This window comes from Pelophylax lessonae (assembly GCF_965119305.1).
Source record: "Pelophylax lessonae genome assembly, chromosome: 11".
In the NCBI taxonomy this organism is placed as follows: Eukaryota; Metazoa; Chordata; class Amphibia; order Anura; family Ranidae; genus Pelophylax; species Pelophylax lessonae.
Genome location: NC_138778.1, coordinates 18,882,247 through 18,904,929, shown reverse-complemented (window position 1 = coordinate 18,904,929; position 22,683 = coordinate 18,882,247). Strand labels below are relative to the sequence as shown.

Here is a 22,683-nt window from a genome sequence, read left to right as displayed (position 1 = left end):
GGCTGATATTCTGTCTCTATCATTTAAAATACACCTATTATAAAAATTATAGACCCTTTATTTCTGTGTAAGTGGGTAAACTTACAAAATCTGCAGGGGATCAAATAATAATTGTCCCCAATATATATATATATATATATATATATATATATATATATATATATATATATATATATATATATACATACATATATATACACACATACATACATATATACACATACATACATATACATATATACACATACATACATATATTATATATATACATATACATATATATATATATATATATATATATATATATATATATATATATATATATATATATATATATACACACACACACACACACACACACACACACACACACACAGTATCTATTTAACAGGATAGGTTCCACTCAGAACAGGCCCCGCCATGGTCGACCAAAGAAGTTGAGTGCACGTGCTCAGCGTCATATCCAGAGGTTGTCTTTAGGAAATAGACGTATGAGTGCTGCCAGCATTGCTGCAGAGGTTGAAGGGGTGGGGGGGTCAGCCTGTCAGTGCTCAGATTATACGCCGCACACTGCATCAAATTGGTCTGCATGGCTGTCATCCCAGAAGGAAGCCTCTTCTAAAGATGATGCACAAGAAATCCCACTAACAGTTTGCTGAAGACAAGCAGACTAAAGACATGGATTACTGGAACCATCTCCTGTGGTCTGATGAGACCAAGATAAACTTATCTGGGTAAGTTGGTGTCAGGCGTGTGTGGCGGCAACCAGGTGAGGAGTACAAAGACAAGTGTGTCTTGCCTACAGTCAAGCATGGTGGTGGGAGTGTCATGGTCTGGGGCTGCTTGAGGGCTGCCGGCCCTGGGGAGCTACAGTTCACTGAGGGAACCATGAATGCCAACATGTACTGTGACATACTGAAGCAGAGCATGATACCCTCCCTTCAGAGACTGGGCCGCAGGGCAGTATTCCAACATGATAACGACCCCAAACACACCTCCAAGATGACCACTGCCTTGCTGAGGGTAAAGGTGATGGACTGGCCAAGCATGTCTCCAGACCTAAACCCTATTGAGCATCTGTGGGGAATCCTCAAATGGATGGTGGAGGAGCGCAAGGTCTCGAACATCCACCAGCTCTGTGATGTCATCATGGAGGAGTGGAAGAGGACTCCAGTGGTAACCTGTGAAGCGCTGGTGAACTCCATGCCCAAGAGGGTTAAGGCAGTGCTGGAAAATAATGGTGGCCACACAAAATATTGACACTTTGGGCCCAATTTGGACATTTTCACTTAGGGGTGTACTCACTTTTGTTGCCAGCGGTTTAGACATTGATGGCTGTGTGTTGAGTTATTTTGAGGGGACAGCAAATTTACACTGTTATACAAGCTGTACACTCACTACTTTACATTGTAGCAAAGTGTCATTTCTTCAGTGTTGTCACATGAAAAGATATAAAATATTTACAAAAATGTGAGGGGTGTACTCACTTTTGTGAGCTACTGTATATTGATATAATTTTGATACTTGCTCAAATGCTCCCAGTACCGAAACCAATACTTTGGGGTTTGATTTATGTCAACTCAAAATGAATGGGCGCAAATTGCACTGCAAAGAATTGCACGTGATTTCCCCCACCAGTCCTGTGTATGTATAGAAAGGGAAAAGTGCCACCTTGTGGGCAATTTCAAAGATGTTAGAACTCGCACTACATATCTGGCCACGTGCAAAATAATCTACATAGGTGTGCCAGTCCGCTGATGATAGCAAATCGCCGATGCTGGAGGCGTTCACAAGGTTGGAGGCGGCCTGCCCAGGGCCGGTGATACCAGTAAGGCGACCTAGGCAGCTGCCCAGGGCGCAACTTAGCAGGGGGCGCTGGCGGAGCTTGACCCGAGGTAAGTGACTTACCGTAAGTCACTGAAGGGGTTTTTTCAGTGGCGGCCGACCCATCCATTAGGGGCGCAGGGGCGCCGCCCCCCCCATCTATGCATCCGGCCCCCTAATCTACATGCAGGGCGCCGGATGCATGGATTCCAATGAGGGTTTTTTTTTTTCTTGAAGCACGTGATTAGAGCCAGAGGCTCTAGTAAGGGTGGGCTTGGGGCGCAGAGCCTACCCAGTTGTGTGACAATAGCAAATTAATATTTGGTATTGCCACCCTTATTCTCCTCCCGGCCAATCAGGTAGTGGGTCCTGAGATCAGTTTCCCAATTGGCCAAAGGAGAAGGCATCCTATTGGCGGAGAAGGAGGGAGGAGACTGAGGGGGGGGGAAGGCAACGCCGTCTGGAGGAACAAGGTAAGTGAAGTGGCGTCCGGGGGGGGGGGGGATATGGTGTAGACTGGACTCTAGAGCGACGGGGGGTCCATAGCCAGGTCCGTCTGCTGCCCCCCCCCCCCCCGACCGACCGATGGAGCACCAGCCGCCACTGTTTTTAACCCCTTCAGCAACTTGGGATGGGGCATGGGAGAGCATATGGGGAGGGGCGGCAATTTTTATTTTGCCTAGGGCGGCAAAAATCCTTGCACCGGCCCTGGGCCTGCCCCCATACAGACATTGCTTCCGCCTTATACCCACGGGGGTCTCGAATCTTCTCCTCCAGCCCTGTGAGCTGCTCCAGCGTCCCCAATCGTCCCCAATTTGCTACCATCGGCAGACCAGGATACCTAGATGTAGCATATTTTAGATGTGGCCAGATATGTACTGTAAATGCTAACATTTTTAACTGCCCCCTAGATGGTTCTTTTCCCTTTTTATGCACACGCACACGCACACACACACACACACACACACACACACACACAAAGGAGCAGTGGGGGGAATTACATGCGATTGAGACAGGAGTCACAACACATTCCTGTTCAAATCACATGTAATTATTTGCAGTGCGATTTGTGACAATTTTTATTGTATTGACGCAGCACAAAGTATCGATACTCGGACCATAAAGCATCACACTTCCTCCACCGCATTGTCTTCTTCCCATACTGCATCCTGGTACCATTTCTTCCCCAGGTAAGTTACACACACGCACCCGGTCATTTACACAATGTAAAAGAAAAACGTGATTCATCAGACCATGCCACCTTCTTCCATTGCTCCTTGCTCCAGTTCTGATACTCATGTGTCCATTAAAGGTACATTTGGCTGTGGATAGGGGTCAGCATGGGCACCCTTACTGGTCAGCAGCTACAGAACCCCATACGCAACAAACCACAATGACCATTTTATCTGCTTTCAACACATCAACTTCAGGGACAACATGTTCACTTGCTTCCTAATATATCCCACCTACTTTTAGATGTTGTTGTACCCAGATAACCAATGTTATTCACTTAACCGGTCAGTGGTCATAATGTTATGGCTAATTGGCATATCCAAGTAAATAAATTATATATATATTTATTATACACACACACTGCTCAAAAATATTAAAGGAACACTTTGAAAACACATCAGATCTCAATGAGGAAAAATCTCATGCTGGACATCTATACTGGTATGGACTGGGTAATGTGTTAGGATCTATACTGGTATGGACTGGGTAATGTGTTAGGATCTATACTGGTATGGACTGGGTAATGTGTTAGGATCTATACTGGTATGGACTGGGTAATGTGTTAGGATCTATACTGGTATGGACTGGGTAATCTGTTAGGATCTATACTGGTATGGACTGGGTAATGTGTTAGGATCTATTCTGGTATGGACTGGGTAATCTGTTAGGATCTATACTGGTATGGACTGGGTAATCTGTTAGGATCTATACTGGTATGGACTGGGTAATCTGTTAGGATCTATACTGGTATGGACTGGGTAATGTGTTAGGATCTATTCTGGTATGGACTGGGTAATCTGTTAGGATCTATACTGGTATGGACTGGGTAATCTGTTAGGATCTATACTGGTATGGACTGGGTAATCTGTTAGGATCTATACTGGTATGGACTGGGCAATGTGTTAGGATCTATACTGGTATGGACTGGGTAATGTTTTAGGAAGGAAAGGATGTCACATCGTTTGATGGAAATGAAAATTATCACCCTACAGAGGGCTGAATTCAAAGACACCCCGAAAATCAAAGTGAAAAAATGATGCAGCAGGTTAGTCCATTTTGCTGAAATTTCATTGCAGCAACTCAGAATGGTCCTCAGTAGTTTGTATGGCCTCCATGTGCTTGTATGCATGCCTGACAACATCGGGGCATGCTCCTAATGAGATAATGGATGGTGTCCTGGGGTATTTCCTCCCAGATCTGGACCAGGGCATCACTGAGCTCCTGAGAGGCTGAGGTGCAACTTGGTGGCATCCGATGGACCAAAACATAATGTCCCAGAGATGTTCTATTGGATTTAGGTCAGGCGAGTGTGGGGGCCATTCAACGGTATCAATTCCTTCATCCTCCAGGAACTGGCTGCATATTCTTGTAAGATAAGGCCGGGCATTGTCATGCACCAGGAGGAACCCAGTACCCACTGCACCAATGTAGGGTCTGACAATGGGTCCAAGGATTTCATCCCAATACCTAATGGCAGTCAGGGTGCCATTGTCTAGCCTGTAGAGGTCTGTGTGTCCCTCCATGGATTTGCCTCCCCAGACATCACTGACCCACCACCAAACCGGTCATGCTGAACGATGTTACAGGCAACATAATGTTCTCCACGGCTTCTCCACACCCTTTCACGTCTGTCACATGTGCTCAGGGTGAACCTGCTCTCATCTGTGAAAAGCACAGGGCGCCAGTGGCAGACCTGCCAATTCTGGTGTTCAATGGCAAATGCCAATCCAGCTCCACGACCGGGCAGTGAGCACAGAGCCCACTAGAGAAGGTCGGGCCCTCAGGCCACCCTCATGAAGTCGGTTTCTGATTGTTTGGTCAGAGACATTCACACCAGTGGCCTGCTGGAGGTCATTTTGTAGGGCTCTGGCAGTGCTCATCCTGTTCCTCCTTGCACAAAGGAGCAGATATCAGTCCTGCTGATGGGTTAAGGACCTTCTGCGGCCCTGTCCAGCTCTCCTAGAGTAACTGCCTGTCTCCTGGAATCTCCTCCATGCTCCTGAGACTGTGCTGGGAGACACAGCAAACCTTCTGGCAATGGCACATATTGATGTGCCATCCTGGAGGAGTTGGACTGCCTGCGCAGCCTCTATAGGGTCCAGGTATCGCCTTATGCTACCAGTAGTGACACTGACCCTAGTAAAATACAAAACTAGAGAAAAACAGCCAGAAAAGAGGAATAGGGAAAAGAAAGGTTAGTGGCCTTCACCTGTAAAGCTATCCCTGTTTTGGAGGTTGTCTCATTGTTGCCCATCTAGTGCACCTGTTATTAACACCAAAGCAGTTGAAACTGATTAACATCCCCCTCTGCTACTTAACTGTCCAGATCAATATCCCAGGAGTTTAATTGACTTTATGCTATACTCTGATTAAATAGTGTTCGGTTAATTTTTTTTCAGCAGTGTATACATGTATAATTAAATTAAAGTAAAGAAAGGGTTACTGATTATGTGGGATTAAATAATTGTTTATATATAATGGTGTGTGGGCGGTTGTTTTGTTATTCTTTTAGAAGGCGCTGTGTCTAGTGTGAAACGCGTCAGTACAGAACTTCTTCCTGCTGGCTATTTTAATAATAGAAGAATATTTTGCCTCTCGGTGTGCGGAGTTCCTGTTATAATTGGCTTAGAACTTTTTTTTACCTAGAAAAATAACAGACTTCCCATGGGGGATGCAAGATCAGATGTTGTACTGTGCGTTCTCACCTTGAAGCATGTGACTTGCTCCAGGGGCCTCAGGCCCCCGCAGGGGTTCTCCTGCATCTTGCGGAATCGTTCCTGCATCATGCTGATGACGGTCAGGTGCGACAGGTGAGGGAGGTCCATGACCATGGGCTGGTGCTTGGAAACGGGCTCCAGGTCACACGGGAGGGAGGACACAGGTAGTCTCAGTGGAGCCGCGGCATTCTGCAAAAAGCAAAAAAGGGGTTCCTAAAGGGGGATTTCACCTTATGCTATAATATCTTTAGCAATACATAAGTGATATATATAGGAGATGAATTAAACTTCCAGGACCCTTTTGTTGTAGTCATCCCTCCGACCTCCAATGAGCAGCACTAAAGAGTAACTCCAGTTTTGTTGGGAAAAAAAACCCTCCCCTCTGGGTGATCTCTGTACATTACAAGGATTGTAACAATCTTTGTTGCAGATTCCTACCTTTTGTTATTCTAAAGAAATAGCTGTTTATTTCTCTGTCCATGTGCACAGTGACTGAACAGGGCTCCAATGAGGAATCGGCATCCCTTTAGATGCAATTTCCCTTTGGGGAGTATCTCACCAAAAAAGTTACATTTGTGTTGCAGGAGATGCCCTAAATCTGACTTGTATCTTAGTGCAGACTCCTGGGAAAATTCAGTCAACCAATCACACAAGCAGGAAATTACATTTCTGTAAACCCCCTGTGTAAAGAGCGCCTCCAAGTGGCCATATTGCATTGTACATAAAAGTACAGTGGCTGCAGATTAAAAACGAAAAGCTGATGAGAAAATGACTTTAGAAATTACTAAATTTAGGATTTAGAAATGACTAAAATCAGCACAGAAATAAAATTGCAGCCATCTATGGTCATCAACAAAAAGGTATTAAACCACCATCACCACTCTTCTGGAGATATATACATATACACACACACATATTATATATATATACATATGCACACACACACACACACTATATATATATATATATATATATATATATACACACACACATACATACACATACATACATACACACACACACACACAGGATCTCACAAAAGTGAGTACAACCCTGACATTTTTGTAAATATTTTATTATAGCTTTTCACGTGACAACACTGAAGAAATGAAACTTTGCTAAAACACACCTCCAAGACATGAGACCAAGATAAACTTATTTGCCTCAGATGGTGTCAAGCGTGTGTGGCGGCAACCAGGTGAGGAGTACAAAGACAAGTGTGTCTTGCACACAGTCAAGCATGGTGGTGGGAGTGTCATGGTCTGGGGCTGCATGACTGCTGCCAGCACTGGGGAGCTACAGTTCATTGAGGGAACCATGAATGCCAACATGTACTGTGACATACTGAAGTAGAGCATGATCCCCTCCCTTCGGAGACTGGGCTGCAGGGCAGTATTCCAACATGATAACGACCCCAAACACACCTCCAAGACGTCCACTGCCTTGCTAAAGAAGTTGAGGGTAAAGGTGATGGACTGGCCAAGCATGTCTCCAGACCTAAACCCTACTGAGCATCTGTGGGGCATCCTCAAATGGAAGGTGGAGGAGCGCAAGGTCTCTAACATCCACCAGCTCTGTGATGTCGTCATGGAGGAGTGGAAGAGGACTCCGGTGGCAACCTGTGAAGCTCTGGTGAACTCCATGCCCAAGAGAGTTAAGGCAGTGCTGGAAAATAATGGTGGCCACACAAAATATTGACACTTTGGGCCCAATTTGGACATTTTCACTTAGGGGTGTACTCACTTTTGTTACACACACATACATACACACACACACACACACACACACACACACACATACAGACACAAGAATTTCTAGTTACAATGAAGAATACATTTATACATTGTTACCAACCTTCGGATGGTCAGGACTGCAAAGAACCAAATCGGCTTTAGGGCTGTAAAAAATGAAATGAATTATTAAACAGATTTGCAAGTACCGGTAATCTTTCTCTTTTTTTTTTACAGTTTGAATATTTTCCATTTCATCTGCAAGATATTACCATAAAATTTCATCAAAATGTAAAAAAAAATAATGGAACATTTTTTTAAATTACAGTACCTGAAATTGTCTGTTTTAGCCTTTACAGTTTAGAGTCAAATTTAAATTATGGCCCCACAATTATGGTTTACTCTGCCATCCGCGGTGAAACCTCACGTATGGTGCACATGTAGGACCTATGCGCGCGCTTGCATTTGCCTGTATGCAAGGGGGGATTGGGGTGCTTTAATTTTTTTTTATTTACTTTGTTTCCATTTATCTTTATTACTAATTACAAGGGGTGAACAAGCCCCCTTGTGATTGCTTTTTGCAGTTAAAGTTACTGTTTATGGAGGGCATCAGGGGTTTATTAGACCCCCGATGTCTCTCCCGCCCTCAATTTATTTTATTTCACTTTATTTAATTTTTTTTAACCTTTTTTATTTATTTTTTCCATTTCACTTTATTGCGAACAAGCCCCCTTGTGTTAGCTTTGGCCAGGTAACAGGTACTCTTTAGTAGGGCTGAACGATATTCAAAGTAACATCGAATATCGTGCTGCGGGCGTGGGCAATAGTCACATCGCCGGATCATGCGATATTGGGGACTCACAGTGAAGATAGAAGAATACAGCCCGACATCCGTCCCATATGTTAAGTCCGGCGTCCTGCAGCTCTCCTGACTGAGCGGTAAGCAGCGCGCTGTGAGCAGCGGCACAGGGAACCAATCAGGTGTGCCTGCACACCTTATGTGGTTCGCTGTGCCGCTACTCACGGCGTGATAGGTTTGCTGTGCTGTGGGGCGGAAGTGTATTGTGGGGGACTGGGAGTGTGCTTCCGGTGCGAAGGAGCTGCCTGGTGGAGAGGACTACAACTCCCAGCGTTACCCCCACTTCCTGAGTTTCCGTCTGCCCCCAGCCAGAGAGATTCCCCCCTCCCACGGGAGAACCGACTTCACAGCCCGATCATGAGGGACAAACAGAAGAGGCGGAGGGAGCGCATGTGGGCCGAGGCTGCCAAGAAGGTACCAAATACGGAGGGGAGGCGACTGTACCATGTACACCAGGAAGAGGCGGGTATAAATATCGCAATTTATATCGTTGGGGAAAAAATATTGCAATGTGATTTTTTTTCCCAATATCATGCAGCCCTACTCTTTAGGGAGTCATCGGGGGTCTGTTACAGAAAAAAATATTAATACTGGTGCAAAAAAAGGAAAATATGGGACCCACAGGTTCCACACTAGGGACCTGAAAAAAAGAGATATCAATCGACAGGACAAATCTCTATGAAATAACAATCAATAGTCCATATGATAATGATAAAGTCCATATCAGACAGTCCATATAAATTCCATATACACTGCACTCTGAAGGCTGCTCTGGTGGCAAATAAGAAGAAGGGACTTGGAGACAGCTGTGTTCTCCCTACATCAGGGGTCTGTTAGGCCCCTGATGTCTCTTCTTTCTTCCATTTATTTTATTTAGGTTTAATTTTTTTTTTTTTACTTTTTTGCCATCACAAGGAGGCAAACAAGCCCCCTTGGGATACGTTTGGCCAGGTGACAGGTACTCTTTATAGAGGCATCAGGGATCCATTAAGCCCCCAATGTCTCGCCTGCCCTTCAAAAGCAACTAATCAAGCACAGATCATGCTTGGTTATATGCTTCCCTGGCTGTAACAGTCAGGGAATGAGAGCTCTGAAACAGGAAGTGACAAAATTGTCGCTTCTGGGTTCATTCATCATAGAGGAGATGGAGGAATATCCGTTCCCCCATCATCCCATCCCAATGGATTTTCGCTTCCTCCACCATGGCAAGCCGGCCCAACCGTTTTCCACGATCCCAGGCCCCCTGGAGTAGGACGACAGCACGGGATCCACCGCGGGAGGTGGCAGGAGGGGGGGTGGAGGCTGGGAGCGGGTTCTTCACAGTACTATAAGGGGATTCAAACCCTTCAAGGTTATTTCTCTGTGTCCCTACTGGAGGGATTCACTCTCCTCTGTTTTTCCTGGTGTCCTTAATTGGGAGGGATTCCTTCTAACTTCCATGTACGTCTACAGGACAGGAAGTGAAATCTCCCCCATGGGATACAGGTGTAAAAAAAAAAAAAAAAAAAACTGGCAGGAGGTTTAATCGCTTCCATAAAACCAAAATGAAATAAAGTTTTGGCTTTGCTGCTACAAATTCTGTTATGTAAATATTTAAAATTGCACCACACACCTTGCAATCCATTTAAATCTAAATTTTTCAGATCTAACTTACTGTACATATTTACATCGGGGGCCCTCCGGACAGAAGCCGACCATGTAGTTGGTGCACATCGCTCTGCGGGTATGTCTATGTTTGCATACTGGTCCTGAGAAAAAATATAGAGAGAGAGAGAGGATATTACTACAAGCAATGTTTAACCCCATTCCTGCCCATAATCTGTATATCAATGTTGGAAAGCATCCTCCACTTGAGAGCCAAACACCGGCGCTTTGTGCGGCTGCTGGCTCTTAGCCCTGGTTGTGACAGCTCTGGTCTCCACTGACCATCAGGAACCAATCATAGTGGTTGCCAATCACGTAACCGCTATATCAACTAGTGCATGATCCCATGCAGGCTGGAGGATTCACCAAGAAACCAAACTTGCAGCCTGGAGATGAACACTGCCACCTTCAGGCTGAGGTGGTATCCACAGCACTGTTTAATACTGTAATCATCACATACAATTACAGAGAAAAAAAAAAAGGATTTTCTGCCTATATTAAAAACAAAAATCCAGAACCAGGTTTTTATTTAAACACTGCACCGAAACTAAGCCTTAGGGGTCCTTAAGAAAATATGTAACATTTTTTGAGGTATGCACATTAGTCAGAGTTATGGTTACATTTTTTATCACATGTTAATGTGGCCTGGGCATCTAGGAATTAATGCCCTCTGGTTATGAAGGGGTTAATGTAAATGTATATACCATGATCTGCAGTAGTCAAAAACTGGTTTACTTTGACACAATAGGACTGGAATAAAAAGTAACCAGTCAGGTGAAAAGTTTTCTTTGTTCAGGCAATGAAGAACACCTCGCCCTCTTCATTTCATCCTATTATCTCCTGCACTGTGTGCTGCTAAGAACTCCAAACAATAACAAAATGACAAGTGTGTGAAATGAATCAGACCTGGGGAAGGCGTTTATGGGCGATCCTGGGAGGAGATGAAAAACACATCAAATCCTATATATATTTTCTTTACCATCCCCACTTACTCCACCTTATTAGTGACAGATGGATGAAGAGCATTCTGAATACAGGGGACAACTTTTCATCAGGATGTTGTCATATTGGGACTATAAAAAAAAAAAAAAAAAAATAATAAAGAGGAAAGATGAGGGATAGGACAGAGAAAAAAAAAAAAGAAGGAAAGGGGGGGGGGGGGGTATGGAAAAAAACACAGGGGAGTAAAATAACAAAGGAGGAACAAAAAAGGGAGGAGAAGAGAAAATGGGAGATAGATAGGAGAAAAAAGAAGGGAGGGAAATAGAAAAAAGAAAAAAAGGGGGAAAAAAAAATAATAAAAAAAGAAGGCGAAGAGAAAAAAAATGGGAGGACAAAATAGAAAAGAAGAGAGAGGAGAATATGAAAGAAAAGAAGAGAAGAGAAGCTAAATAAATAAAGAGAGAAGAGAAATAAACAGGACAAAAAGAGAAATAAAGAGAAAAGAAAAAAGGAGAGGAATGAGAAGACGAGAGGAGAAGAGTAGAAGAATAGAGAGGACTAAAGATAGAAATCATGAATTTTATAGTGTATCTATGAGGATTTTAAGCTCTCCAGGTAATAGGACATATAATGGTGATGGGGGGCAGGGCCAGGACAAGGGGTGGGCAGGAGGGGTGGCTGACCTGGGAGCACTGGTTTATTGCAGGGATGGGGGCACCATGACCCTAACCTTTAAGGGTTGGAGGGGGGGGGCACAGTTTGGCATCTTTGCCCTGGGCACTGGGTGACCTTGTCCCGGTACTGCTGGGGGGGGATGCAATTTTGTTTGAACATATTAATTGCCTAGCTAGTACCCTGACCAGCTGGGTTCAACTAAGTCATTGACCTGGAACACGCCTGTATTGTACAGGCAGAGTAATGCCAGACATCCTTAATTGTATATTTCTGCTTGATAAGGGACAAAGTATTGAAGCAAGGGGGTACATATTGTATGAAAAATGCCAATCACTGCAATCCAGGTACCATTATTATTTAACATGGGCCGGGTTGTAGTTGAAGCTTGTAACTCAGGGTGTGAGTGTTGTTAAACATGAACATGATATGTGGAGTTACATAACTGGAGGTGTGACCTCCCCGAGGGAAAAAGGTTAGGGCAGTATCACACTGTCACAGGCCCAGCCTCTGTTTAGTGAAGGATGTTCTAACGTGACAAAGATGCCAAACTTTGTATAAAATCTGTATTTTACTTCATAGGAGAATTCCATCCTTTACAAAAAAAAAGAGTGCCATTCTTCACGAGAGGGGGCCATCCTTTGCAAAAGAGAGCTTCATTAACCTTCACAAGAGAATGTCATCGATGAATGGGGGCCACCCTTCACCGGAGAGGGGCCACCCTTCACCAGAGAGGGGCCACCCTTCACCAGAGAGGGGCCACCCTTCACCAGAGAGGGGCCACCCTTCACCAGAGAGGGGCCACCCTTCACCAGAGAGGGGCCACCCTTCACCAGAGAGGGGCCACCCTTCACCAGAGAGGGGCCACCCTTCACCAGAGAGGGGCCACCCTTCACCAGAGAGGGGCCACCCTTCACCAGAGAGGGGCCACCCTTCACCAGAGAGGGGCCACCCTTCACCAGAGAGGGGCCACCCTTCACCAGAGAGGGGCCACCCTTCATCAGAGAGGGGCCACCCTTCACCAGAGAGGGGCCACCCTTCACCAGAGAGGGGCCACCCTTCACCAGAGAGGGCCATACATCACAAGAAGGTCCCATCCAGCATAAGAAGGTCCCACCCAGCATAGAAGAGACAGATGTCCTTGGGTAGACATAAACTGCAGAGTCTTGAACTTAGACAAAGGATCCAGCAGACATTGGAGAAGGTTCACACAATCCAGCCACCTAAAGTGTATGTCCAAGCAAAAAAAATTTTTTTCTAATGTCTGCATCTTACTCTAGCCACCAAAGGCTAATTATTGTGAAATTATATACATTCACTGCAAGCGTTTAATCAAATAAAAGGATTTTTGGCTGTGCATATGCAAGGTATTCAATTATTCATATATTTTTTTTTAATTTAGCACAGTTTATATTTAGGAAAACCACGTGGCCCTTTCTCAGAAAAAAAAAAAAAAAACACTTTATTTACTGATATTATGTTCCGTTTAGTATAAATTACATTAAAGCCAAATCAGTATTACCGTGTTTGCAGAATCCTCGGTCGTACCATGGGCAGTCTTTGATTTTGGATGCCGGGTCAATGTGCAGGAAAGGACAGTCCTTATTGCTGCATTCCCCTATAAAAAGTGAAGACAGAGGAGTGAGGTGTAATGTATTAAACAAAAAGTGGAGTTATTACTCTAACAGGGGGGTAAGGAATATCTGCTTGACATTATAAATGTTCACCACTAGATGGCAGCAGAGGGCTATGCATGTGCAAGTTCCTGACATTCTGATCCTTATTTTGACTTAGATTGAAAAAATAAAGAAAGAAAGAAAGTCACTTGACTGTTGCAAGCTGGGAGATTAAATCACATGACACATTACCTTCAATTTCATTATACAACAACAAGGTAAATCACTATGAGATGGCAAAAAAATGCAATGCATTTAGCATCTCTGACTTCTGAAAGAGCCATGCAGAGTATCGGATAGCCTTGCAAGAGGAAAGTGGAATAGTAAAGCACAGTCACTGTGCAGTATTACTAAGCAGGAAACACAGCATTTATGTAAAATGCAATAATGGCATCTTTTTTGTCAAATAGCAGAAAGCGATCATCTATCATCAGTGCATGGCAGCAGCCGAGAGCTCTCTGCTAAAAAAAACTATACAGTTAGGTCCGTATATATTTGGACACAGGCACACTTTTTATTTTCAGGTAGTTACCAAAAACATATTCGAGCTACAAGTTATATAATGGATATGGGCTGAAAGTGCACACTCTCAGGTTTAATTTGAGGGCATGTACATCCAAATCGGAGGGAGGGTTTAGGAATTACAGCTCTTATGAATTGCTACCCCCCCCCCCTTTTTCAAGAGACCAAAAGTAATTGGACAATTTAATAAAAATCTATTCTATGACCAGGTGTGGGCTACGGCATGTGCAGAGAGGGGGGGGGGGGTGCTTGAGCACTTTGAAAGTGAGGCACTAGGTCTCGGTGCAGCGATGGTTCCTCGTTGTCATATCAGCAGGTAAGACCAGTCCCCGGACCACTCCACAGCCTCTGACCAGACCACCCCCTGCAACATGTCCGCAGCCTCCAACCACCCCCTGCACCATGTCCGCAGCCTCCAGCCACCCCCTGCACCATGTCCGCAGCCTCCAGCCACCCCCTGCACCATGTCCGCAGCCTCCAACCAACCCCTGCACCATGTCCGCAGCCTCCAACCAACCCCTGCACCATGTCCGCAGCCTCCGACCACCCCCTGCACCATGTCCGCAGCCTCCGACCACCCCCTGCACCATGTCCGCAGCCTCCGACCACCGCCTGCACCATGTCCGCAGCCTTCCGACCACCGCCTGCACCATGTCCGCAGCCTCCGACCACCCCCTGCACCATGTCCGCAGCCTCCGACCACCCCCTGCACCATGTCCGCAGCCTCCGACCACCTCCTGCACCATGTACGCAGCCTCCGACCACCGCCTGCACCATGTCCGCAGCCTCCGACCACCCCTTGCACCATGTCCGCAGCCTCCGACCACTCCCTGCACCATGTCCGCAGCCTCCGACCACTCCCTGCACCATGTCCGCAGCCTCCGACCACTCCCTGCACCATGTCCGCAGCCTCCGACCACCCCCTGCACCATGTCCGCAGCCTCCGACCACCTCCTGCACCATGTACGCAGCCTCCGACCACCCCCTGCACCATGTCCGCAGCCTTCCGACCACCGCCTGCACCATGTCCGCAGCCTCCGACCACCCCCTGCACCATGTCCGCAGCCTCCGACCACCCCCTGCACCATGTCCGCAGCCTCCGACCACCTCCTGCACCATGTACGCAGCCTCCGACCACCGCCTGCACCATGTCCGCAGCCTCCGACCACCCCCTGCACCATGTCCGCAGCCTCCGACCACTCCCTGCACCATGTCCGCAGCCTCCGACCACTCCCTGCACCATGTCCGCAGCCTCCGACCACTCCCTGCACCATGTCCTCAGCCTCCGACCACCCCCTGCACCATGTCCGCAGCCTCTGATCACCACCTGTGCCATGTCTGCAGCCTCTGACCCACCACCTGCACCATGTCCGCAGCTTCTGACAAGACCACCCCCTGCACCATGTCCGCAGCCTATAACCACCCCCTGCACTTGACAGGATCGCATGGCAAACAGCGCCTTTCAGAACCAAGTGAAGCTCGTCACTTCATGAATGGGCTGGCCCTTTGCGACACACAAAAAATGCAAAAAAATAAATCACGAGTGGGACCGCTGGTTCGCACTACCTTAAACTGTGAATGGGGCTTTAAAGAAAAAAAAAAAAGCCAGACTGCCCCTTTCAAACTTGTACGACCTGAAAAATGCACGTCTTTGACATGACTTGAAGCAATTTCTGTGTAATCTTGAGGTCTATGGACCTTAAGTCACATCAAAGTCGGACCAAAGTAGTGCAGGGACTACTTTTGAAGTTGCTGCGACTTGAAGTCATACACATATGAATGGTACTCATTGGAAATCATGGGGTAGGACTTATTATGTGACTTTGCAGTTCCAAGTCGCAGGACAAGTAGCACAAGTGTAAAAGGGGCCTAAATAAGGAAAACTAATGCAACCACCTCATCTATGGATGGGTAAGCTCATCTCTCATTCACTCTGCTCTCTCCTCCCATCAATATGTGCAGCCCAATTGACTGGCTCCTTGTCTTGCTTCCTCCTCTCCCAGTCTGAGCTCTGCTGTAGGAAGTGCAAGAAACTAATACCAGGTCAATTTTGGGGCACTTATAAAAGACACAAACTACTGCAGCTCTATATTCATGAATACATCCTGAGTTATTGATTTTTATATCTGCCCAGAGTTCAGCTTTAATTCACACCTTCTCTTGTTCCTCACCGAACTTGGAGTAGAAGTAGCACTCAGGCATGCGGTCCATGTCGTACTCATGCAGGAACTCGCATTGGTCCCCCTTCTTGCAGAGTCCCCTCAGCCAGTGTTTGCAGACCACCGTCTTCTCCCCGGTCAGGTGACGGAATGGGCACATGGCACCTGCAACCAGAGGACGGCAATGACACCAACAGATCACTTCATCCAGCCTTCTCAACCTCATTACCCCGGGGGAACCCCTGAAATCATTCTCATGTCTTGGGGAACCCTACTAATCAATGATATTCCATGTGCATTACTGTCATCAGTGAGTCATAGATATAAAAGGGCACCCAGATCACATTTTTCTTTTTTTTTTTTTTTGCACTCTGACACCATTATTTTCAGTAGTGATCACAAAATAAAATGAATTTTAATATTGGCCAAAAAAAGAAATGTAAACATTTTTAGTTGTCTTTTACATATGTCAACAGTGGGAAAAGTGACTCCTTATATTGATGGTCAATGTAGTGAATCTTTACATTGGTCACCACTGCCAGTTGGAGAAGTGTTCCTTGTAATTGTGGTCAGTGGCAAAAAGGACGCCCGCAAGCTGGTCGTCAGTGGCAAAAAGGACGCCCGCAAGCTGGTCGTCAGTGGCAAAAAGGACGCCCGCAAGCTGGTCGTCAGTGGCAAAAAGGACGCCCGCAAGCTGGTCGTCAGTGGCAAAAAGGACGCCCGCAAGCTGGTCGTCAGTGGCAAAAAGGACGCCCGCAAGCTGGTCGTCAGTGGCAAAAAGGACGCCCGCAAGCTGGTCGTCAGTGGCAAAAAGGACGCCCGCAAGCTGGTCGTCAGTGGCAAAAAGGACGCCCGCAAGCTGGTCGTCAGTGGCAAAAGGACGCCCGAAAACTGGTCCTCAGTGGCAAAAAGGACGCCCGAAAACTGGTCGTCAGTGGCAAAAGGACGCCCGAAAACTGGTCGTCAGTGGCAAAAGGACGCCCGAAAACTGGTCGTCAGTGGCAAAAGGACGCCCGAAAACTGGTCGTCAGTGGCAAAAGGACGCCCAAAAACTGGTCGTCAGTGGCAAAAGGACGCCCGAAAACTGGTCGTCAGTGGCAAAAGGACGTCCGAAAACTGGTCGTCAGTGCTTAAGGAACGCCCTTAAACTGGTCTTCAGTGCTTAAGGAACGCCCTTAAACTGGTCGTCAGTGCTTAAGGAACGCCCTTAAACTGGTCGTCAGTGCTTAAGGAACGCCCTTAAACTGGTCATCAGTGCTTAAGGAACGCCCTTAAACTGGTCGTCAGTGCTTAAGGAACGCCCTTAAACTGGTCGTCAGTGCTTAAAGAACGCCCTTAAACTGGTCGTCAGTGCTTAAAGAACGCCCTTAAACTGGTCGTCAGTGCTTAAGGAACGCCCTTAAACTGGTCGTCAGTGCTTAAGGAACGCCCTTAAACTGGTCGTCAGTGCTTAAGGAACGCCCTTAAACTGGTCGTCAGTGCTTAAGGAACGCCCTTAAACTGGTCGTCAGTGCTTAAGGAACGCCCTTAAACTGGTCGTCAGTGCTTAAGGAACGCCCTTAAACTGGTCGTCAGTGCTTAAGGAATGCCCTTAAACTGGTTATCAGTGGTTATAGAACACCCCCCCTTCCCCAACTGGTGACTAGTGGGAGAAAGATCTCCTTAGTTTGCGGTGGTCCGTGGGAGAAGGACCATCTTAATATGCTGGTCTGGGGGGAGAAGGACCTCCTTACTATGGTGGTCTTGGGGGAGAAGGACCTCCTTACTATGGTGGTCTGGGGGGAGAAGGACCTCCTTACTATGGTGGTCTGGGGGGAGAAGGACCTCCTTACTATGGTGGTCTGGAAGGGAGAAGGACCTCCTTACTATGGTGGTCTGGGGGAGAAGGACCTCCTAACTATGGTGGTCTGGAGGAGAAGGACCTCCTAACTATGGTGGTCTTTAGGAGAAGGATTGGCTTAAATTGATGGTCAGACAGAAAATCAATCTGCCCCTTCCACTGCTCAAGGAACTTTGAACAACTTCTGAAGGAACCCGGCTAAGAAAGGCTTGCCTAATCCCTCACACACTTCTGCTCAAGAGAACCCCAGAGAAATGAATACTAAGAGACAGACTTACATGTCACACAAGCAAGAGATTGGCCAGGAAAACTCAAACCAACTGATGGACCCCCCCCCCCCCCTCCACCTCCTCAACAATACTCTGCTGACCATTGCCAAGGAGAATCTACAGACAAATGTTCTCTATGTTTCTGTTCTTGATTGACAATATTAGACGGACAACCTGGACTTGACTGTTACAAGTATGATTCAGTGGGTTTTTCACAATGTTTCTGAATAGGACTACAGTCTCTTGTTTCATGTTTCTGTGCAGACTCCATTCCTGAGAACACCAGAAGGTGGCGCTCTTATGCAAGTGAGAATAGTGATGAATTTTATATTTGGCTGTATCAAGTATATTACACGTTCTCTTACCTTTTCGACATATTCCCCGTATGAAGAAGTTACAGACGGCTGCCCCGGACTCTGCGAGAGAAAAGGGGGTTATTGTGGAGCCGAGCTACACAGAGGAGAGATTATCTTCCTAGGAGAATTCCCAAAGGAACAGATTCATCTCTCTAAAAGATGAACCTCTGAGGCTGAGAGGCTCCGATTTCCGCTCTAACCTTCAAGAACAATCAGATCTCCCGGTTGTATCAGATTGGAGCCGGAACATATTCTAGAATTTTATCATCTCAGGAACAAGACGAACCTTGTGTACACCTCTGACTGGACTAATGTAGGCCGACTGATAAGGGTGAAGGGGCTGTAATTAGTCGCCTCTTAATAAACACCAGTGGTTGTGCATTGTTTTCATTATATTAAAGAAGAATTCCAGATTTGCATATTTTTACACAGTTCTATTGGTCCAGCTTGGATAAATAAGAGTATGTAAGTAACATACTTGTGGGGTCCCTCTAGAGCAGGGGTCTCCAAATACTATGAAGAGCCAATTTACTGTCCTTCAGACTTTGAGGGGGCGGACTGTACAAAATGCCCTGGCATCAATGGGAGTAAAGAATGCACCGTTTTGGTCATTAGTGGGAGAAACCGCGGCCCGGCACTGGCGTCAGTGGGAGAAACCGCGGCCCGGCACTGGCGTCAGTGGGAGAAACCGCGGCCCGGCACTGGCGTCAGTGGGAGAAACCGCGGCCCGGCACTGGCGTCAGTGGGAGAAACCGCGGCCCGGCACTGGCGTCAGTGGGAGAAACCGCGGCCCGGGACTGGCGTCAGTGGGAGAAACCGCGGCCCGGGACTGGCGTCAGTGGGAGAAACCGCGGCCCGGCACTGGTGTCAGTGGGAGAAACCGCGGCCCGGCATCGGCGCCAGTGGGAGAAACCGCGGCCAGGGGCGTAACTACAGGGGTTGCAGGGGTTTGCGATTGCAACCAGGCCTCATGCTCCAGGGGGCCTGTGCGGCTCCCCTGTACACCTGGATAGGCGGGGGCAGCATTTAGAGAAACTAATGTCCTCCATTTTCCTCCTGTAGCTACAGTATATGCAGCCCCCCACCCCTCCTATCCAGTTTACTTGTCTTCTGTTGTCTCTGGGCCCCTGTGTGCTCCCCTGGTCTACCCCGCCCCCAACCCCCCCACCCGGCAGCGCTGCCGGCTTACCCCCTTCCCTCTCTCGCCTGCTGCTGCAGGGGATGTGTCATGATGGAGAGCCAGAAGGGGTACGTAAATACGTCATTTACCGGCTCCTTCTTTATATTAAATTGTAAAAAGATAAAAAAATAATAAAATGAAAATAACAAAAAATAAAAACTACTTACACCAGTGGGTGAACTACCAAGATCACAAAGGTTGCACTTGCAACTGGGTACGGGTATTCAACCACCGTGGGGAGACCCCAAGATAGCATGAAGGGGGCCCACTGCAGAATTTGTGAAAGGGTCCTGCTGTGGGACTGTACTTAAGGGCCCTGCAACCAGAGTAAAGGATCAGTGGGAACAGCCCCAGGCTTGAAGAAAAGGGTACCATATCAGGGGTCAGGGGGCCCATTATCAGGGGTCAGGGGGGCCCATTATGGTTTCTTGCACCGGGGCCCTGAAGTTTCTAGTTACATCTCTGACAGTGGTCCAGCATTAGTGCCAGTGGGAGGAATAGTGGCCCAGTATTGGTGCCAGTGGGAGGAATAGTGGCCCAGTATTGGTGACAGTGGGAGGAATAGTGGCCCAGTATTGGTGACAGTGGGAGGAATAGTGGCAAAGGTATTGGTGCCAGTGGGAGGAATAGTGGCCCAGTATTGGCGTCAGTGGGAGGAATAGTGGCCCAGTATTGGCGTCAGTGGGAGGAATAGTGGCCCAGTATTGGCGTCAGTGGGAGGAATAGTGGCCCAGTATTGGCGTCAGTGGGAGGAATAGTGGCCCAGTATTGGCGTCAGTGGGAGGAATAGTGGCCCAGTATTGGCGTCAGTGGGAGGAATAGTGGCCCAGTATTGGCGTCAGTGGGAGGAATAGTGGCCCAGTATTGGCGTCAGTGGGAGGAATAGTGGCCCAGTATTGGCGTCAGTGGGAGGAATAGTGGCCCAGTGTTGGCGTCAGTGGGAGGAATAGTGGCCCAGTATTGGCGCCAGTGGGAGGAATAGTGGCCCAGTATTGGCGCCAGTGGGAGGAATAGTGGCCCAGTATTGGTGCCAGTGGGAGGAATAGTGGCCCAGTATTGGTGCCAGTGGGAGGAATAGTGGCCCAGTATTGGTGCCAGTGGGAGGAATAGTGGCCCAGTATTGGTGCCAGTGGGAGGAATAGTGGCCCAGTATTGGTGCCAGTGGGAGGAATAGTGGTCCAGTATTGGTGCCAGTGGGAGGAATAGTGGCCCAGTATTGGTGCCAGTGGGAGGAATAGGGCCCCAGCATTGGTGTCAGTGGAAGGAATAGTGGCCCAGTATTGGTGCCAGTGGGAGGAATGGTGGCCCAGTATTGGTGTCAGTGGGAGGAATAGTGGCCCAGTATTGGTGCCAGTGGGAGGAATAGTGGCCCAGCATTGGTGCCAGTGGGAGGAATAGGGCCCAGTATTGGTGACAGTGGGAGGAATAGTGGCCCAGTATTGGTGACAGTGGGAGGAATAGTGGCAAAGGTATTGGTGTCAGTGGGAGGAATAGTGGCCCAGCATTGGTGCCAGTGGGAGGAATAGTGGCCCAGCATTGGTGCCAGTGGGAGGAATAGGGCCCCAAAATTGGTGTCAGTGGGAGGAACAGTACTCCAGCATTAGTGTTAGTGGGAAGATTAGGGCCCTGCAGTTGGGGTCAGTGGCATGAATAGTGCCCCATTGTTGGTGTCAGTGGTATAAATAGTGCCCTATTGTGGGGAGATCGGTGACAGGAATTATGCCCCATTGGTGGCGTAGAAGGAATATAGCCTTGTATCAAGGAAAGAAATAGTGTTCTGAGGGCCCATTAAGGCAAGCAAAGGGCCACATCCGGCCCCCGGGCTGCAGTTTGGAGACCACAGCTCTAGAAGCTGGAAATTATTGTATAGGCACCGACACTACACAGCTACCACAGTGATCTCCACCAGCTTCTGGGTGCCAAGCTACTGCCCCGCTGCATTGTGAACACAGGAGGACGTTGGTCGCTCACCAGGGGGCGCCATTCAAAGAACATTTTCTCAATTATTGCAAAGTGTCTTCTGATTGAACAAGGTGGAAATTATGACATCACCATCCTACGTCTCCACTTCATCCAAGAGAGAATTGCTTTGCATTCATTGAGATAATGCAAAGTGTTCCCTGTATGGAAGCCATGCAACCCTCCTGTATTCACAATGCAGCAGGACAGCCAATTGGCACTGGACCCGGAAGCTAGCAGGGGGCTGTACCTAACTTCCTGAAAACATCACAGTACCGGGCCTCAGTGCTCCTCTCAAGAGCTCCCAGTCCTGATGTCAGCAGTGGGCGGGCTCTTGGGAGGAGTTATGCAAATATCAGGATGCTTTGATGGGTGTCAGTTTAGAGGATTGGGTGTTCCTAGGCAGGTTGCATTTGCATAGACAACGCCCACTTGTGAGACCAAGCCTCTATGTTTGAAAGAACTGAAATCCAATGAATGAAAGGGGCGGACCAGGGACAGTCAGGCTGGGGAGGAAAGAGCTAGATGACGCCGGGCGTCCTCCAGGTAGGAAATAAGGCGTGCTCTATCTGACTTGCTGCTGCTTCTAATGCACATTGTGAGAAGCTCACAGTGTTCAGTGAGATCAGAAGAAGCCATTTTGGTCCAGGAGAGGAGACGATACAATTGTGCAAGACAGGAGGGAAGATTTAATGGTTGGGCTCTAATGAAGACGTCTTGGATGTCCCAATCTATAATTGCACCGCCAAGGTCGGTCCCAGCCTTCCTGTCCATCGCCTGTTATACATATTTAATGAGCGTCCCACATTACCGGTCAGGCCGGACTCTCCTTTAACCCATTACACGCCGGTGTGACCATAGTGGCCGCCGTCCATCATACTCACTGTCCATGCCTTGGAAGGGCAGCACAAAGGATCCCCTCTGACCTTCCACATCCTTCTCCAGGTCAAAGCTGAACTTCTCAAATCCAGCGATTAACTCCTGCATGACTGCCAGTGTTTCACCTGATTGGGACGCAAATCCGGTCCTGAGAGATCTGTTCCTGCAGAAATCACTATATAGATAGGAGAGTCACACCTTCCAGAAAAGAAGACTAATTAC

At 47.5% G+C, this 22,683-nt stretch overlaps 1 protein-coding gene across 2 annotated transcripts in view; it reads right to left on the bottom strand.

Moving 5' to 3' along the window:
- Positions 1 to 22,683, bottom strand: part of CPSF4L (cleavage and polyadenylation specific factor 4 like) — an 88,682-nt gene that overhangs the window by 5,670 nt on the left and 60,329 nt on the right. The window contains exons 2-8 of one of the 2 annotated variants that reach the window (XM_082272321.1): positions 22,467 to 22,586; positions 18,453 to 18,503; positions 15,991 to 16,143; positions 13,144 to 13,239; positions 10,018 to 10,111; positions 7,629 to 7,671; positions 5,763 to 5,963 (exon numbers count right to left, since the gene is read on the bottom strand). In XM_082272321.1, the coding sequence (XP_082128447.1) occupies positions 5,763 to 5,963; positions 7,629 to 7,671; positions 10,018 to 10,111; positions 13,144 to 13,239; positions 15,991 to 16,143; positions 18,453 to 18,503; positions 22,467 to 22,569 (741 nt within the window). In that variant the 5' untranslated portion in view covers positions 22,570 to 22,586. The remainder of the gene's footprint in view (positions 1 to 5,762; positions 5,964 to 7,628; positions 7,672 to 10,017; positions 10,112 to 13,143; positions 13,240 to 15,990; positions 16,144 to 18,452; positions 18,504 to 22,466; positions 22,587 to 22,683) is intronic. The other variant, XM_082272322.1, reaches the window with a different exon arrangement.